The sequence below is a fragment of the Mauremys reevesii genome, linkage group 11, assembly GCF_016161935.1.
Source record: "Mauremys reevesii isolate NIE-2019 linkage group 11, ASM1616193v1, whole genome shotgun sequence".
Taxonomy (NCBI): Eukaryota; Metazoa; Chordata; order Testudines; family Geoemydidae; genus Mauremys; species Mauremys reevesii.
In genome coordinates this window covers 36,946,121-36,961,833 of record NC_052633.1, presented here as the reverse complement: position 1 = coordinate 36,961,833, position 15,713 = coordinate 36,946,121, and the positions used below count along the sequence as shown (strand labels likewise).

Below are 15,713 nucleotides of genomic sequence, written 5' to 3'. Positions count from 1 at the left end.
GCGTGAATATACAGATATTTTAAGTAATATTTTTAAACACACCCATTTATGGGCTTTTTAATAAACAGATGCAATCAATTTTTCCTCTAGTTATTTTAACACCTATCATTATTTTAAAAATGTATTAATATGACTTTTAAAACATGTTTTATATCTGTCATGTTAACAAAGCTACATGGGAACTGTTTTGGGGGTCTTCTACATTACATTAAAGATGTTCTGCAAGAGTACAAAGTCTGAAATGTATCCTGCATTGGTTCTAATTTATTTATTTTAAACCCCTCCACAATGCAGTTAGTTCTCAGTTGATAATGCAACTCTCTGAAGAGAGATATCCTTCTTCATAAGCCTAGCTGAGGCCAAAAATAGTTCTGACAGTTTCTGACAGGCTGAACCTAGTCATGTGAAATGTTAAAACATTTTATCTTGTTAATGAACAGACTTATTTATAAAGTGGACAACTTTACTATCATTGTATGGGGAATGCTGAATAGATTATGGAATATATTTCTGTATTAAAGGGCAATTGTCTTTTTGCGCAGTAAATTACTAAGTTTAAATATCTTTAGCCTATCTGGAATATCAGAGGATTGACATTTGTAATAACAATCATTTCTTTAAAAAAACAAAGATCCTTATGATAAAAGTTTATGAATCAGAGGTACTTGCAATATGCAAAAATTTCCATTTAAAAACTTGGAAAGATTATTCAAACATCTTAACATATAACTTACTATTCATCAAAAATATCTGATGTAACCATTTAGATGAAACACCTATAAACATATTTAATATTCTTCAGTGGAGTAGAGTTAAGAGTATAAAATAAAAGTCTAATAAAAAAAAGTGTGTTTTAACAGTTGCTTACCCTTTTCTCTGCTACCTCATCTTCTCCTGTAGACTCTTTGCCATCATATGTATCTCTCAGGGTTGGCATATGTTTTTTGTGTGCTGGCTCTCTGTTTAAGGTTGTATATCCTATGTGTTCATAAATTGGATTTATTGTCATCTTGGCAATATATTCTGCTGCCTTGGTTTCAATATAAAGAGTAATCAATCCATCTGTCACCAGGTCATGGATGGACTCAAAACGTTTCTCCCCAACAAAGTGTTTTCCATCGTAGTAGAGTCTGAAGTTTCTGGTTTGATTTCCAAATCTGCCTCAATGAAATGGGAAAGTATACATATATATATATATTTTTTTTTTTTTAAAAAAGAGAGATTAAGCAAGTGAAGCCTTGCAAACAATAAAAATACCCTATCGTTTAAATCTGTGACTATGCTTGTGTATGGTCTGAATGAGGAATATAAAATTAAACTACTATACACAATTAGAAGAGTAGAATAACAACAACTGTGGATAGAGAGCCAAACTAATGCCTGTCCGAGAACGAGCTATTTGTTCTCTTATCCTGTCTGGTCACTTCATTCTCCTGTGGAAAAAATGAAAAATACTTCACACTCTGTTTAAGGGATTTCTTCTCTATAGTCTATTGCTTGCCTCTCTGATATGAAAAGTTCTCATAACAGAGTTCTCTATTACAGTAGACCAATACACAGAATTGATGAAGTGTTAGACGTCTGTACTCCTGTCTTTTTGTAGGAAGAGGCCATTCAGGGTACAGTTTAGCTTTAGTGCCAACAATTACACTGTAGTCAAACTGCTGCCAGAATCTGAGCAGTGGAGGACAGAATGGCACAAGGGCAAGCTTTCTTTATTGCTGGCCAAATGCCAAGGACTAACTCCTCAAGCTTTTTACAAAAGGCCCTCTGTGCTATGCTTCAAGCAAATCTTTGTAATATACAGGATATTTAAGCCATAGGCTATCTGATGCTAGTAATTCTGCAGCCTGGTTTGAATAGCATTTTGATGTAACCTTTTAATAACCATAAATGAGTATGTTGACTCCACCTGACTTCCAGCACCTTTTCAAAAAACCTTACTGAAAGCCTGGAACAATTTGCTTTCTGAAGCCATCTGCACATGCGTGAACAGACATCAGTGTGTGCACTTGGCAACTACCAATGCTTTTCCTGCAGAGAGGATGGAAGCAAGAAGCTGCTTTCACCTCTGACTCCAATGTCACTCCTTGGCTAGACAGCAGTAAGTGCTGCTGTGTGGGGTATTAGACTTCTTTATGCTATCTAACTGGCCAAATCAATCCTAAAACCAAAATACCTCCTCCTTCAGATTTAATTTCTGAAATGAAAGCTGCATATTGCTGTTTAAAAAACAAACACACACACAAAACAGAGGTGCTCTTCTATAAGTATGTCTTTTGAATGGAGCCTACCTAAACAGATGAAAGCACAAAATTGTATCATTAGTATTAGGTTGAAACATACGTATTTTTCAAAAGAAGTAATTAAAGGTTCTTGAAAAGGTATGCATTTTAATAACAGAACATAGGTAAAATAATTGATTCTCAATTAAAATTAAGCATTCTGGTTTTCAATTTAAACTGGAAAAAAAAAGATAAACCAACACAAACTGTAAATTCAAGAACTGCTTTAAAAATAAAAGTTAAGGTTCTTTTCAAGTAGCTTTCAGGGGCGTTCACATCCTGTTTACTAATAAGATGGGATATGAAACATGTATACAAATTAGTGGGTGACGTGTACACAAGATGAATCAAATGTTTCTATTTACATTTTTGTATAATAAAGGAAGAAGAGTTCACAGAGTGAAACTGAAAGGCAACAAATTAAAAAATGATAAAGGGAAACATTTATTAGACAACACAAGATTATCCTGCAGAACTTATTGCTACAAGGCATTACTGAGGGCAAGTGCTTCGCCATTTATACAGATAATGAGAACAGCCACAGTTACATTAAAATGGATATAAAAATGTTTAGGTATATAGAGCATCAGGTTTCATGGCATATGCCAACCAATATCTGACAGGTTTTAGGAAGAAACTTCTTCTGTGGGAAGATTATTCCATTACTGAGTTTCTTCCTTCTTTCTCTAGTGCACTGATAGTATTCACTGTCAGAGGCAGGATACTGATCTACAGCATCCATTGGACTTATCTGGAAATTCCAATGTTCAATTGTTTATCGTTATTTGTTTTACAACAGAGTACAGGGGCACCATTCTACAATCAGAGCTCCAGTGTACTAAGAACTGTACAAACTCAGTGTAAAAAACAATTCCTACCCCAGAGAGCTCACAATCTAGGTTGTGACAAAATGCAACAGGTGAATGATTCAAACTGGACACAATAAGATAACAGGCAAGTTAAAGTACAGTAAGCAATAGCAGCATCTCACCACATTTTGGCAAGTGGTGGGGTCAGTTTCTCCATTATACATGTGTATTTAGGGCAACGCACTAGCTTTTTCATAAACTTGTTTTTACTGTGTGAATGAAGAGTTTTGAAAGATTTTATGAAAAGCAAAACAGAGACACAGCCAGACTCCTGTACTGAAAACAGGCTCTGCACCTTATTTGTTAAATTATTGCTGAGCACAGTGGTAGTAACATACACCTGATCATGAGATTAACTCCATAAGTGAAATCCTGAATACCTTCACCTCCCAGTGACGTGAACAGGGGGTAAGGATGCACAGGACATTGGAGCCCATGTGTGTAACCATTACACACTCCCACTAAAGTCAATGGAAATAACACACACAGCATATCCTTTATGGCTTTAGGATTTTCCAGGAAAGGAAGTCAGAACTGAGTAAGTTTCAGATATACTCAGGACCCTGAGAATAAAGGGCCTTAGAGGCTAATAAAGAATTCCAGGTTTTGCTTCCCTGTGCCCTTTTTAAATCTCTTTATTACTCTATAATATTACTATCCTGATGAATTACAACATGTATCTTATTGGTGCAGCTGCAAGCTCTCTGTTAAAAAATAATTGTGTTTCAATCCTTTCGATCTTGTTTTACCTACATTGATATCTTGGTTTCAATTTTTCCATCAGGACGTGTTTTTTGGTATTTTTACCGTATCTATAACATTACTACACCTTGTTCATTTCTACACGGCTATTGAACTAAGTAGGTTACAGATTTTATGCTTGAACTTCCTAACATTCTCCTTCTAAAGGGAGGCTTTAGCAACAGCTGTTTTTTGTTTAATAAACAGAAAACAAGATATATACAATGTACGCTCTCTTTCAGTTAACAGTGGAATACCGGATGCTTTGCCAAGAAAGAGAATAAAAAATGGACTATGACATGTCATCAAAACATTCTTAGTGTATCTATTGCACATTTGTTTGTAAGTAGCTGACCTAAAGATAAAGGACTTTTTTTATTCAAAGTTGTTTGAAAGGCGATTGCTCTATCTAGCCCATTTGGCTGCCAGTGGGGCAGAGAGGATAATACAATCTGGGAAAGTGGATTAAAGTGTAGGGGCAATAGTGGCCAGAAATAAAGGAGTGGAGAGACCAATTAGGTCCCTTAGCCCTAAAAAGATGTAATGCAGACTCTCAGCTATCTGCTCTTTATGCAGCAGTCATTGATGAAACATAGGGAGGATGTTTAATAACCGCAAAACCATCCAGATTTTTGAGACTATTCTATGAATATGGATTTTAAAAGTACAAATGCAACAGTGTGAAACCAATTGTACAACATACCACCAGTCATCCACCTCTGTAGTATGCTTCACTGCCCCTACTTAATATATTTTGCTGTTTAAAAAATGTACCTATGCACTGCTCTAGGCACATGCACTTGTGTGTTTACAAAATATATACAATGACAAATCTGTGTCCGGAATTAGTGCCACCACCAACTGCCACCCATCCCCCTCACCGTCTCTAACCCTCCTCATTCAGAGTGTCTGGGAAAACATACAGGATTTGTAGCGTGCCCTGAAGGTTAGCAAACTTGGACTCAGTCTCATCAGGATGGGCAACAGAGTCTACAAGTGATGACCCTTCACTGAAAAGGAAGGGACCCTTCACTGCCTCCTAGCAGCCCCTCCCAGTTGAATCTGAAGACTGTACACTCTAGCGTGTCAGCAGCTGATCTCAATTGCTGTAGCATGACTCAAGAGCAGAGGTGGTACCTAGCTGATACTACATATGATGAGTGCTTTACAAATACATGTAATAAAATAACAAACAATGGAGTACATTATGTTTTGTTTTATCTTTAACTGAGTTTCTTTGATTTTTCTCACTTGTCATCTTATACAAATGTTAGAGACAATTTATTAGGCAAAAATTGTGTTATTAATGTGTAGTAGTATTTTCCCTAACATTGTTCCTGTTTGCTAATAGATACCATGAAAATAATATAACTGGCTTTGACATTAGTATTTTATGGAGATGAAAAGTTTACTGGCTCTAATTTCACTATGTTACTCCTGTTTTATGTCCATATCACTTCATTGATTTCATTGGCTTTACACTAACAGGAGTAACAGTGGTGAATCAGAGTCAATAACATGAAAGTCCCAGTGTGCTTTCTATATATATCAGAGAGATTTGTTAAGGTGAAATTAAAGTAGTAAGTGCAGATCAATGAGCGGAGTAAATTACCTTTCAGGAGATGCAGACTTTAAAAATCCCTCAAATGTTAAAACACAGAAAACCAAGAGTTAAGATTGCAGTTCTCAAGCAAATCTTAGCAAAGTTATTTGGGTTGAACTTCCTCAGTTTTTAATATATAGTCATAGGGGGATGCTTACTCCTATGCCCCCTCAGGAAAGTCCCACCAGAAACCTAATGCTAGGGTAGGAGCTACCAGGAGCAGAAGGTCTAGGTGAACGGTTAGCTCTGACTCAGGAGCAGTCAGGGAATGCACTAACTAGTCACCACTTTCTCTATTTGCTGACCTTCATGTGGTTGATTGGGTGGTGAAGGTAGAGGAGCACTAGTCCCCCTCTCCTCAATATATCCCATGGAAAGGAAGGGCTAATGACTCACCTGGACCTGGCAGCTCCCGAGTGGTCAGGTTACACTCCGAGGTCTATTGCCGCTGGGGAAAGGGCTAGAAGCCTTACTTTTTTCTTAAAGGAAAGCTTAGGTCTCCAGCAGGCCTCTGATGTCCTATAGTAACATACCTGGAGCAGAAATTTTCTAGAAATGTTACTAAAGAAAATATCAATTTTTGAAAATTCAAATTAATCAACAAAATTTTGGGTCTGAGAAAAACATCTCAGCTGCGGATATCTAGTAAAACTTGTTTTATCCTCTGATTTTTTGCGAAGGGTCAAAAAGTTGGAATTATGAATCACCCTTCTATAAGTGAGGGTGTCATCATTTAGGAACCTAGTGTCCACCAAATTTCAATATTTGCATAAAGATTCAATCTTAATCTCAGATCTAGGCTTCTAATTTTGAGTCCTCTATGAACTGATTTTTTCCTGGTAAATTATAGAAGGGTGGGGGCAAAATCAGGCTTGAAATGGAAACTTCATAGCAATCGTTATCATAGAGAGATGATCATCATTCTATAACATTCTGTAAGAATATGGTCCACATTGCACCTTCGTTTATACTAGTGTGATTCCCATTGGTTTCATTTAAGCAGTTTTCATACCATGTTTATAATCCATTTCTTTGCTGACATAGTTTTCTCATATTAAAAACAACTTGTTCTTAAATTAGTTCCCTATACCCACATAAATATTTAAATTGTGAATGTAAGAAAACATATGGCTTGATGGTCAGTATTAAGTTATAAAAGTCAAGAAATTTCCTTACCTAATACCCTTTGTATCATTTAAAACTGAAAGAATTTTAAAAGTGCAATTTGCTTTTCACTATTAATGTTATTCGCTTATTCTTTTCCTACCAGGATAATACAAATTGTTTAAGTAGGTTTTTATTGACTAGGCTATTTCACTTTCAGGTTCTCAGCATTTAGGTTGCAAACATTGCAGTCAAATATTTGGTTAAAAGCTCCCATTGGATTAAAAATCATCATGGAAAGATTTCCATGAGTCTTAAATTCTGTTAAAGTTGTTTTTACCAAACTCAACGGTTAAGACAAAATTGAGTTTGCAGCTTCGCTAAAGACCAATTACAGGCTGTGATTGCATTTTATAGTTACTTTTTCCAATACAAGTTTGGCCTCTGAAATTCCTGCAGCCTGAACTCATTTCTTTGGTAAACTGTATACCACACAATACAATTTACTGATCATGCTGTCTTGATTTTGTTCTCCATAAAGTTTCATTGCTTGACTACCATAATATTTAATAAACAATAGCAATACACATTTGTTAAAACTGATTACCGATTTTTTAAAAAAGGGAATTAATAGCAAGTAAAGACTTCTTATTGCAACAAGTAATGGAATTAACAAAATATTAGTATTTATATTAATCAGGGGAGGCTGGGGATATCTAAGGCAAATTACTGTTACATATAGATGAACAGAGATTCAAGTAGCATGGCAGGTAAAAGACAAACAAATAAACATTTTAAGATTCAAAACCTGCCCTGAGGTGCTTTTACTGATATTTGCTTTAGTATTGATGGTGCACAAAGCCCAAAATCTTTGTGAATAAGACTTATAATGCTTGGCTAGTGGATAAAATTCAAAAGGGTTTAGGCTATGTCTGAGTAATAGAGTAATAATAATGATAGAGTAGTACTTACATAGCTCTTTTCATTCGGAGATCTCAAAGTGCTTTGCCTCCATTTTACAGATGAAGAAAATGAATTGTTAAGTGATTTGCCCAGGGTTACACACTGCAGGCCAGTTTCAGAGCAGGGAGTAGCAATCAACTCCCAGTCCAATGTCCCTGAGCTGTAGTACACTGCCCCCATTAGACCACTAGCATCTGCTGCTATTCTTGTAGTTACTTTTGAATAAGGGTGGTAAAATGCTTCTGGTTCTGTAGTCTTGATGAAATTTAAAACGAAGGTTCTAATTATTTGTAATCATTAAAACTCCTATGATACTTCTTATGAGAGATGAGGTGTTTGCCCTCATGTTCTGGCTAAATTCTAATTCTAAATTCCAAAGTCATCCTGTAGTTTTAACTGAAAAAGGAATTCTTATTTTTCTGTCCTGAACTGTTGTTTAATATTGCTGTGTGCTGTTTGAAAGCTGCTGCTTTCCTTACAAGACATGGCCACATTTCAGTGATTTATGAGGTGAAAGCTACACATAGTAGTTTGTTTATACTGGTGAGCACTTTGGATGAAAGGTGCCATGTTTTATATACATCTGTCAGCTGTTATTTAGCAAAATATTACTGTTTGAAAAGAGTCTAGAGTCTTTCCCACTGTTCCCTTGGCAAAACCTACTAGGAGTTAAAAAAGAAAAAAAAGACTGTACTATGAAGTCTTTTTGAATAAATTTTGCTTTAAATTACTAACTAAATGTAATAATTATAATATTCAGGGAAACGTATCTGAGTAGGTCAAAACAGGTGCTATGCTCATAATCAAAACAGATAAACTACTGTTTTTATGTACCTCCACCTTAATTTCTCTTGACCATGGTTACATAAATAAATTGCAGAGGAATAGTTTAATTGCTGTTCTGTGGTGCTCCATCATCTATAAAAATTTAATTCTCTTAGTGTGATGCCTGATCTGCCATTAAAATGCTTGCTGCATTAACAAATGGGAGAGAACAGATGATAAACACTCATTATAAAGTAATACGCCCATTAAAATGACCTATCCTACCAGTGATTTTCATTTTAGTAGGACTCAGTGAAACAGAATAAATGTAAAAGATTTCATCCAACTGGCACCCTAAATGTGTGTACCGTATATGTGGCACATATATACACACAAATATTTGTTACCAAATGTATTAAACTCCATTTGGTAGTTTATGAATGTTAAAAGAAATGGCCCTGATTCTCCTCTCACTAGCACTGGCATAAAGCAGGAGTACTGCCATTTAACTCAATCAAATTACCTTAAGTATAAAACAGGTATAAGTGAGGGAGAAATTTGGCACTAATACATTTATTATTTACAGTGCTTTATGTGCTTGAATAATTAAAAGCGTGTTTGATAAAAACAACAATGAAATAAAACAACATTATGGAACTCGCTCTTTTCTGGGGGGGGGGGGGGGGAAGCTTTAAAAGGCCAAGGTATTTATCGCTGACGGATTCCTTTTTTTTTATGCATAAGTAATAAGCTTTAAAAATGGTTCCTCAAATGCATATTTATAAAGCAGCCCATTTGCTAAGGCAGACAATAGAAGAAGGGCAACTAAAGGACTGGCTGGAAGATATGTGTTTAAATTGCAGCCCTCAAGATATGAGGTGGGGCGGGGAGCAACATTACTGGTGGGAGCCAGAAAGGAATTAGAGTCGTGGCCTTCTTCAAGAAGAGAACACAACATCGAATATAGGTAACACTTCTTCTGACACTTGAGCTACTGGATTTTTATTTTTATTTATTATTTAAATTACAATAGTGCCTAGAAGCCTCCACCAAGATTGGGGCCCCATTGTGCAAGGCATTGTATAAACACAGTGAAATACAGGTCCTGCCCCAAAGAGATTTGAATGGGATTTTGAAAGGGACCTAAGAAAGATAGGTGACCAACTCCCACTAACTCTTTTAGGTCTCTTTTCCAAAATTCCAGTCTTCCATATGAAACAGACAAGACAGACAAATAGTGAGAGAAAGGAATAGGGTGACCAGACAGCAGGTGTGAAAAATCGGGATGTGGGTTGCGGGGTAATAGGAGCCTATAAAAAGAAAAAGACCCAAAAATCATGACTGTCCCTATAAAATCGGGATATCTGGTCACCCTAGAAAGGAAGTATTGTTACTCCATGTTATAGCTGCAGAACTGAGGCACAGAGAGATTAATTGACTTGCCCAAAGTAAGACAGGAAGTCTGTCAGAACCAGAAAATGAAGGAAGATCTCTTGAGTTCCAGTCCAGTGCCTTGATGACAAGACCATCCTCCCTTGCTGTGGAATGAGTAGATAATTGTAGTACAGTAGTGACTGTAGTGAAACATGAACTATGTGCTCAGCAAGAAGCTTTGACATACGCTAGACACACTGAACCCAGTCTTGGACATTGGTTATCTAGAAAACAAAACCTACTAAAGGAATGAACACATCTCCAGAAAGTGCTGAAGTTATAATAGTAGGAAAAAGTCTGCAATTTACAGAACAGCCAAGGATAACTTTGAAGCTCTAGCCAAAAGAAAACAGAACTGACAACAACAACAGATGGGAAGAGGAGGGAAGGAGAACAGGAACACAGCAAGACGACATGAACCATAAGGAAAAAAAGCATTCCAGTCTGTGGGAGGCCGCAAGTAGCCAGTTAATTACTCATTAAGGTTAGGAAAGGATTATCATCATTCCATACCCTTATAATGAGTCCGTCTCAGTAGTCCCCAGATGCATTTACATAAGATAGATCAAGTACAAAACAACCATTTTCCCCAAATCTTGAACATACAGGCCTCAACATTATCCCCTCAAATAATCCCAAATTTACTTCCATAACAGTGCCAGAAATGAGGGTTCAACAGCAGAATTTAATGGAAACCTGGAACAAAGAGATAAGTTGTACAAAGCATTCTTCTATGGGCCAGGTTTAAGCACAGAAATATTTCTAGTAGGAGCAAATTCCAGAGGACACAACCTACCCCAGACAATAGCCAGCTCCTATGAGCTCACCCTTGGGATAGTCATCCAAAGCATTCCTGCCGGCCAATACAAGTAGTGGGTGGAAAACAGGTATTGGGGAGAGGAGAGAGAGAGAGAGAGAGAGAGAGGAGGGCATTTTCTGAGATAACTGGAACCCAGGCAAAGAACTGTTCTGAAGACAGTAATCATATTGCATTTCATCTGGCAGCAAATTGGCAATAAATGCAAAGAGCAAAGCGGAGGTGTAACATACTCTCAGCAATCTAAATGGCAGACAGCTGCAATTTGCATCAGTTGGAGATTCCAAGTAGCATTCAAGACTGCAAGCAGAGCGCACTGAATTAGTATCTCATGGAGATAACAAAGGAGTGTGGCGATATCGCCATCTGAGAGGTAAGTCATGCAGCCAGCAGAAGGTGGAAAGTAGGTTTCTGGTCACTGCAAGTGTCAGTGAATCTAGGATCTGTCAGAAGTCTGCATTTATTTTAGGGCTATCAAGCGATTAAAAAAATTAATCGTGATTAATTGCACTATTAAAGAATAATAGAATACCATTTATTTTAATATTTTTGGATGTTTTCTACATTTTCAAATATATTGATTTCAATTACAACACAGAATACAAAATGTACAGTGCTCACTTTTTTTACATTATTTTTTATTACAAATATTTGAACAGTAAAAAAACAAAAGAAATAGTAGTTTTCAATTCACCTAATACAAATAATGTAATGCAATCTCTTTATCACGAAAGTTGAACTTACAAATGTAGAGTTATGTACAAAAAAGAATAACTGCACTCAAAAATAAAACCATGTAAAGCTTTAGAGCCTACAAGTCCACTCAGTCCTACTTCTTGTTCAGCCAATCACTCAAACAAATATGTTTGTTTACATGTGCAGGAGACAATGTTGTCCGCTTCCTGTTTACAATGTCACTTGAAAGTGAGAACAGACATTCGCATGGCGCTTTTGTAGCCGGCATTGCAAGATATTTACGTGTCAGATACACTAAAGATTCATATGTCCTTTCATGTTTCAACCACCATTCCAGAGAACATGCGTCCATGCCGATGACATGGACAATACTGCTCGATAGCGATCCAAAGCAGTGTGGACTGACATTCATTTTCATCACCTGAGTCAGATGCGACCAGCAGAAGGTTAATTTTCTTTTTTGGTGGTTCAGTTCTGTAGTTTCCGCATCAGTGTGTTGCTCTTTTATGACTTCTGAAAGCATGTTCCACATCTCATCCTGCTCAGATTTTTGAAGGCACTTCAGATTCTTAAACCTTGAGTTGAGTGCTGTAGCTATTTTTAGAAATCTCACATTGGTACCTTCTTTGCGTTTTGTCAAATCTGCAGTGAGAGTTCTTAAAATGAACATGTGCTGGGCCATCATCCGAGATTGTTGTAACATGAAATACATGGCAGAATGGAGGTAAAACAGAACAGGAGACATACAATTCTCCCCCAAAGAGTTCAGTCACAAATTTAATTAGCACATTTTTTTTTTTAACGAGCGCTATCAGCATGGAAGCACTTCCTCTGGAATGGTGGCCGAAGCACGAAGGGGCATACAAATGTTTAGCATATCTGTTACGTAAATACTCTGCAGTGTAGGCTACAAAAGTGCCATGAGAACACCTGTTTTCCCTTTCAGATGAGATTATAAATAAGAAGTGAGCAGCATTATGTCCCGTAAATGTAAACAAACTTGTTTGTCCTAGTGATTGGCTGAACAAGAAGTAGGACAGAGTGGACTTGTAGGCTCTAAAGTTTTACATTGTTCTGGTTTTTGAGTGCAGTTATAGAACGAAAAAGAATCTACACTTGTAAGTTACACTTTCATGATAAAGAGATTGCACTACAGTACTTGTATGAGGTGAATTGAAAAATACTATTTCTTTATCATTTTTACAGTGCAAATATTTGTAATAAAAATAATATAAAGTGAGCACTGTACACTTCGTATTCTGTGATGTAACTGAAATCAATATATTTGAAAAAGTAGTAAAACATCCAAAATATTTAGTAAATTTCAATTGATATTCTATTGTTTAACAGTGCAATACAAAGTGTGATTAAACATGATTAATTTTTTTTAATCGCAATTAATTTTTGTAATTAATTGCACGAGTTAGCTGCGATTAATTGACAGCCCTAATTTATTTATGTTTATGCAAACATAACAACAAGCATCTAGCCCTGGATTTATGCATCCTGGACGAATACATAAAATAAAACCCTAATTTTAGTCATCCAGTAATTTTAACTCACCCACATCACAACCAAGGAAATACAGGAGTGACTAGAGATTTCTAGGCCAGTTTCTCGGAAAAATGTAAAATGCACTATAACAGAACTGCAAGAGCCTTTTAGGGAACAGGACAATACCATGGGAGTAAGAGAAGGGTGACGCAAACAGGATGAGGTCCCCACAAAGTTAGTGTTTATAAAACCATAGAGAAAACAAGCACCACAGTTAGGTAATAAAGCACTCAAATAGGCATGCACCAGGAACAGAGAGAACTCTTTATTCAGAGGGTCCTACCATGCCATAGACCACCAAAAGGAGGCCGAGCACTGCAACACACAGATTGGCTTGGCACAGCTGAGTGCAGATGTGTCACTAAACAGAGAGAAACATGAAGCCATCCCGTCCTTCAAACCCCTCCTCAATCACACATTTGCTGTGATACATACGAGAAATGAACAATCAATCAGTCATGGCCTAGTAGAGAAGAGAATAGGCCATGCAGAAAAAATAGAGATGCTTGAAATCACATGGGTATCTATCTAAGGAAATTCCTAGATATCCATGGATTAGGCCGGAGATATTCTACCTCAGGGGTGGGCAAACTATGGCCCGTGGGCCACATCTGGCCCATCAGACCTTTTAATCCGGCCCTTGAGTTCCAGCTGGGGAGTGGGGTCGGAGGCTTACCTGGCTCTGCATGGCTCCCGAAAGCAGCGGCATGTCCCCCCATCCAGCTCCTACACTTAGGGGCAGCCATGGGGCTTCACACGCTACCCCCACCCCAAGCGCCAGCCCTGCAGCTCCCATTGTCCAGGAACCACAGCCAATGGGCGTTGCAGAGGCAGCGCTTGCAGATGGGGCAGTGTGCAAAGCCACCTGGCCAGCACCACGCCACGCCTCCATGAAGGAGCCGGAGGAGGAACATGCTGCTGCTTCCAGGAGCTGCTTGAGATAAGTGCTGCCCGGAGCCTGAACCCCTGATTATGTATTCTTTAAAGTAAAAATTAATTCTATAATTAATATTAATAATATTAGTGGCAAATTTCTTTACATAACCTCAAAATTTCAGTGTTTTTACTGTGCAGTCTATTAAAACATACTTCAAATTATTGCACAGTACATAAAATCAGCAAAATAAACTAAGAATCAGTAAGTTTTTGGACATTTAACTTCTCTCAAGAGTTATATCCCAATGCCAATGCCACCTCCATTTACCCATTTGTAAACAAAACTAGCGATTAATAATCACAACTAAGAGAATTACCTTTTTTTAATCAGACTGCAGAACCTATTTCCATTGATTCACAATATTGAAACAATAGGATTTGCAGGAAAGGAAACCATGGTAACCAACTAAACCTACTGCAGCAGATATCAGCGCAAAAGAACATACAGTGCGATCACACTTCAACGCCTACCACAAGTACATTCTCTCCCCATTTCCTTTTTATCCTCATCCTAATTATTAAACAAGCTTTCAATCACAAAAATCTACATTGTGAGTGATGTCTTATTGTTATCATCATTTGCTCTAGGTCTTGGCATTAAGCATGGACCTACTGTTTTGCTGACATTTAAAAGCAAATCTAAAACCGCTAGGAATTAATTAGGAATTTCCAGGTCTTTTCATCCATTAGGAATATCTCATTTCCATTACAATGTATGTTATAACACTTTTATTCTTGCATACAGACTCCAATATATAGGCTACGATTTGCTCCTGCTAGTAATATTTGTAAAACATGGGTAAAAATGCATTTACTTATTCATTTTCTTCTGTCCTGTGAATTCATTTCTACCCTTGAGACAAACTATGACATATTTGTTTTCCTTAGTAAAGGTTTTAAGCAGATATGCATTTTCGTCATGTATGGATGTAAAAGGGTACTCGAGCTGGAACAAAAATAGTAAAGATGCAAACTACCTAATAACAAAGAAGGAAAGTAATCATCAAGACTAATCAAAACACAGCTCCCCATGAAAATGGAAAGCATATTTCAGTACAGCCTATAGATCTCCTAGCTAACTGAGAAACTTCATGTGTAAAGGTTATTTGGGGGAAAACTGTTGGTCCACTCTCTTATTAGAACAGGAAATAAATATTTGTTAGAAAACCTAAAACCCCATATTTCATCTTGTCTTGTTCTATTTATCTTACAGGAGTTGTGAGGTTTAATTAATTATGCGGGCTCTGCGGTTGTTGGCTGAAAGACACTACTGATGTGAGATCACTAGATGTAGGGCAGCCATTGTGGCCATAAACCCAATCCACACAAACTAGGATCACCCCTGAGCCAAGGTGACTGTACGGTGCTGTAGAGCTCACATAGGGTACTTCTACACAACAAACAACAAAACCCTGCAGCAGTGAGTATCAGAGTCCAGGTCTACAGACCTGGTCTTGAGCTATGGTGCTAAAAAGCGTCATGCAGACGTTCCAGCTAGGGCTGGAACTAAGGCTCTGAAGCTCAGGGAAGGTATGGGTCTCAGAGCCTGAGCTCCAGCCTGATTGGAATCTCTACACGGGACTCACACACCAAACACCCACTCTGCTGCTGGCATACAAGAGAAAAAGGGGACATACCAGTATGCACCTATGCAATACTGATTGTTGTCTAATATTTTTAGCCCACATTGTTACAGCCAGACTAAGTTAGAGTTCTCCTCAGACTATTCTGAGAGCACAAAAGGAATAGCAAGAAGAGAGCAACATTGGGATTAGGACAGTGCAAAGAAGAGCCTTTGCGTACCACCCAATTGGCATTCTATGCATTTTGGTTGTACACAAGGATGTGGCCTGCTATTATGGTTCACTCTGTTTCCAAAGAATCTGGCATGGATTTATTTGGGCTACATGGGGGTAAACTGATTCCTGGTGTAACTCAACTGCCTT

At 37.5% G+C, this 15,713-nt stretch overlaps 1 protein-coding gene and 1 long non-coding RNA gene across 4 annotated transcripts in view; one reads left to right on the top strand and one right to left on the bottom strand.

Moving 5' to 3' along the window:
* CHN1 (chimerin 1) overlaps nucleotides 1-15,713 on the bottom strand; it is a 145,020-nt gene that overhangs the window by 74,527 nt on the left and 54,780 nt on the right. For all 3 annotated transcript variants that reach the window (XM_039495872.1, XM_039495871.1, XM_039495874.1), the window contains exon 7: nucleotides 869-1,157. In XM_039495872.1, the coding sequence (XP_039351806.1) occupies nucleotides 869-1,157 (289 nt within the window). The remainder of the gene's footprint in view (nucleotides 1-868; nucleotides 1,158-15,713) is intronic.
* On the top strand, nucleotides 9,244-14,210 carry LOC120375157. The gene is made up of 3 exons (XR_005586474.1): nucleotides 9,244-9,297; nucleotides 10,770-10,954; nucleotides 14,099-14,210. It is a non-coding gene; the product is annotated as an uncharacterized LOC120375157 (long non-coding RNA).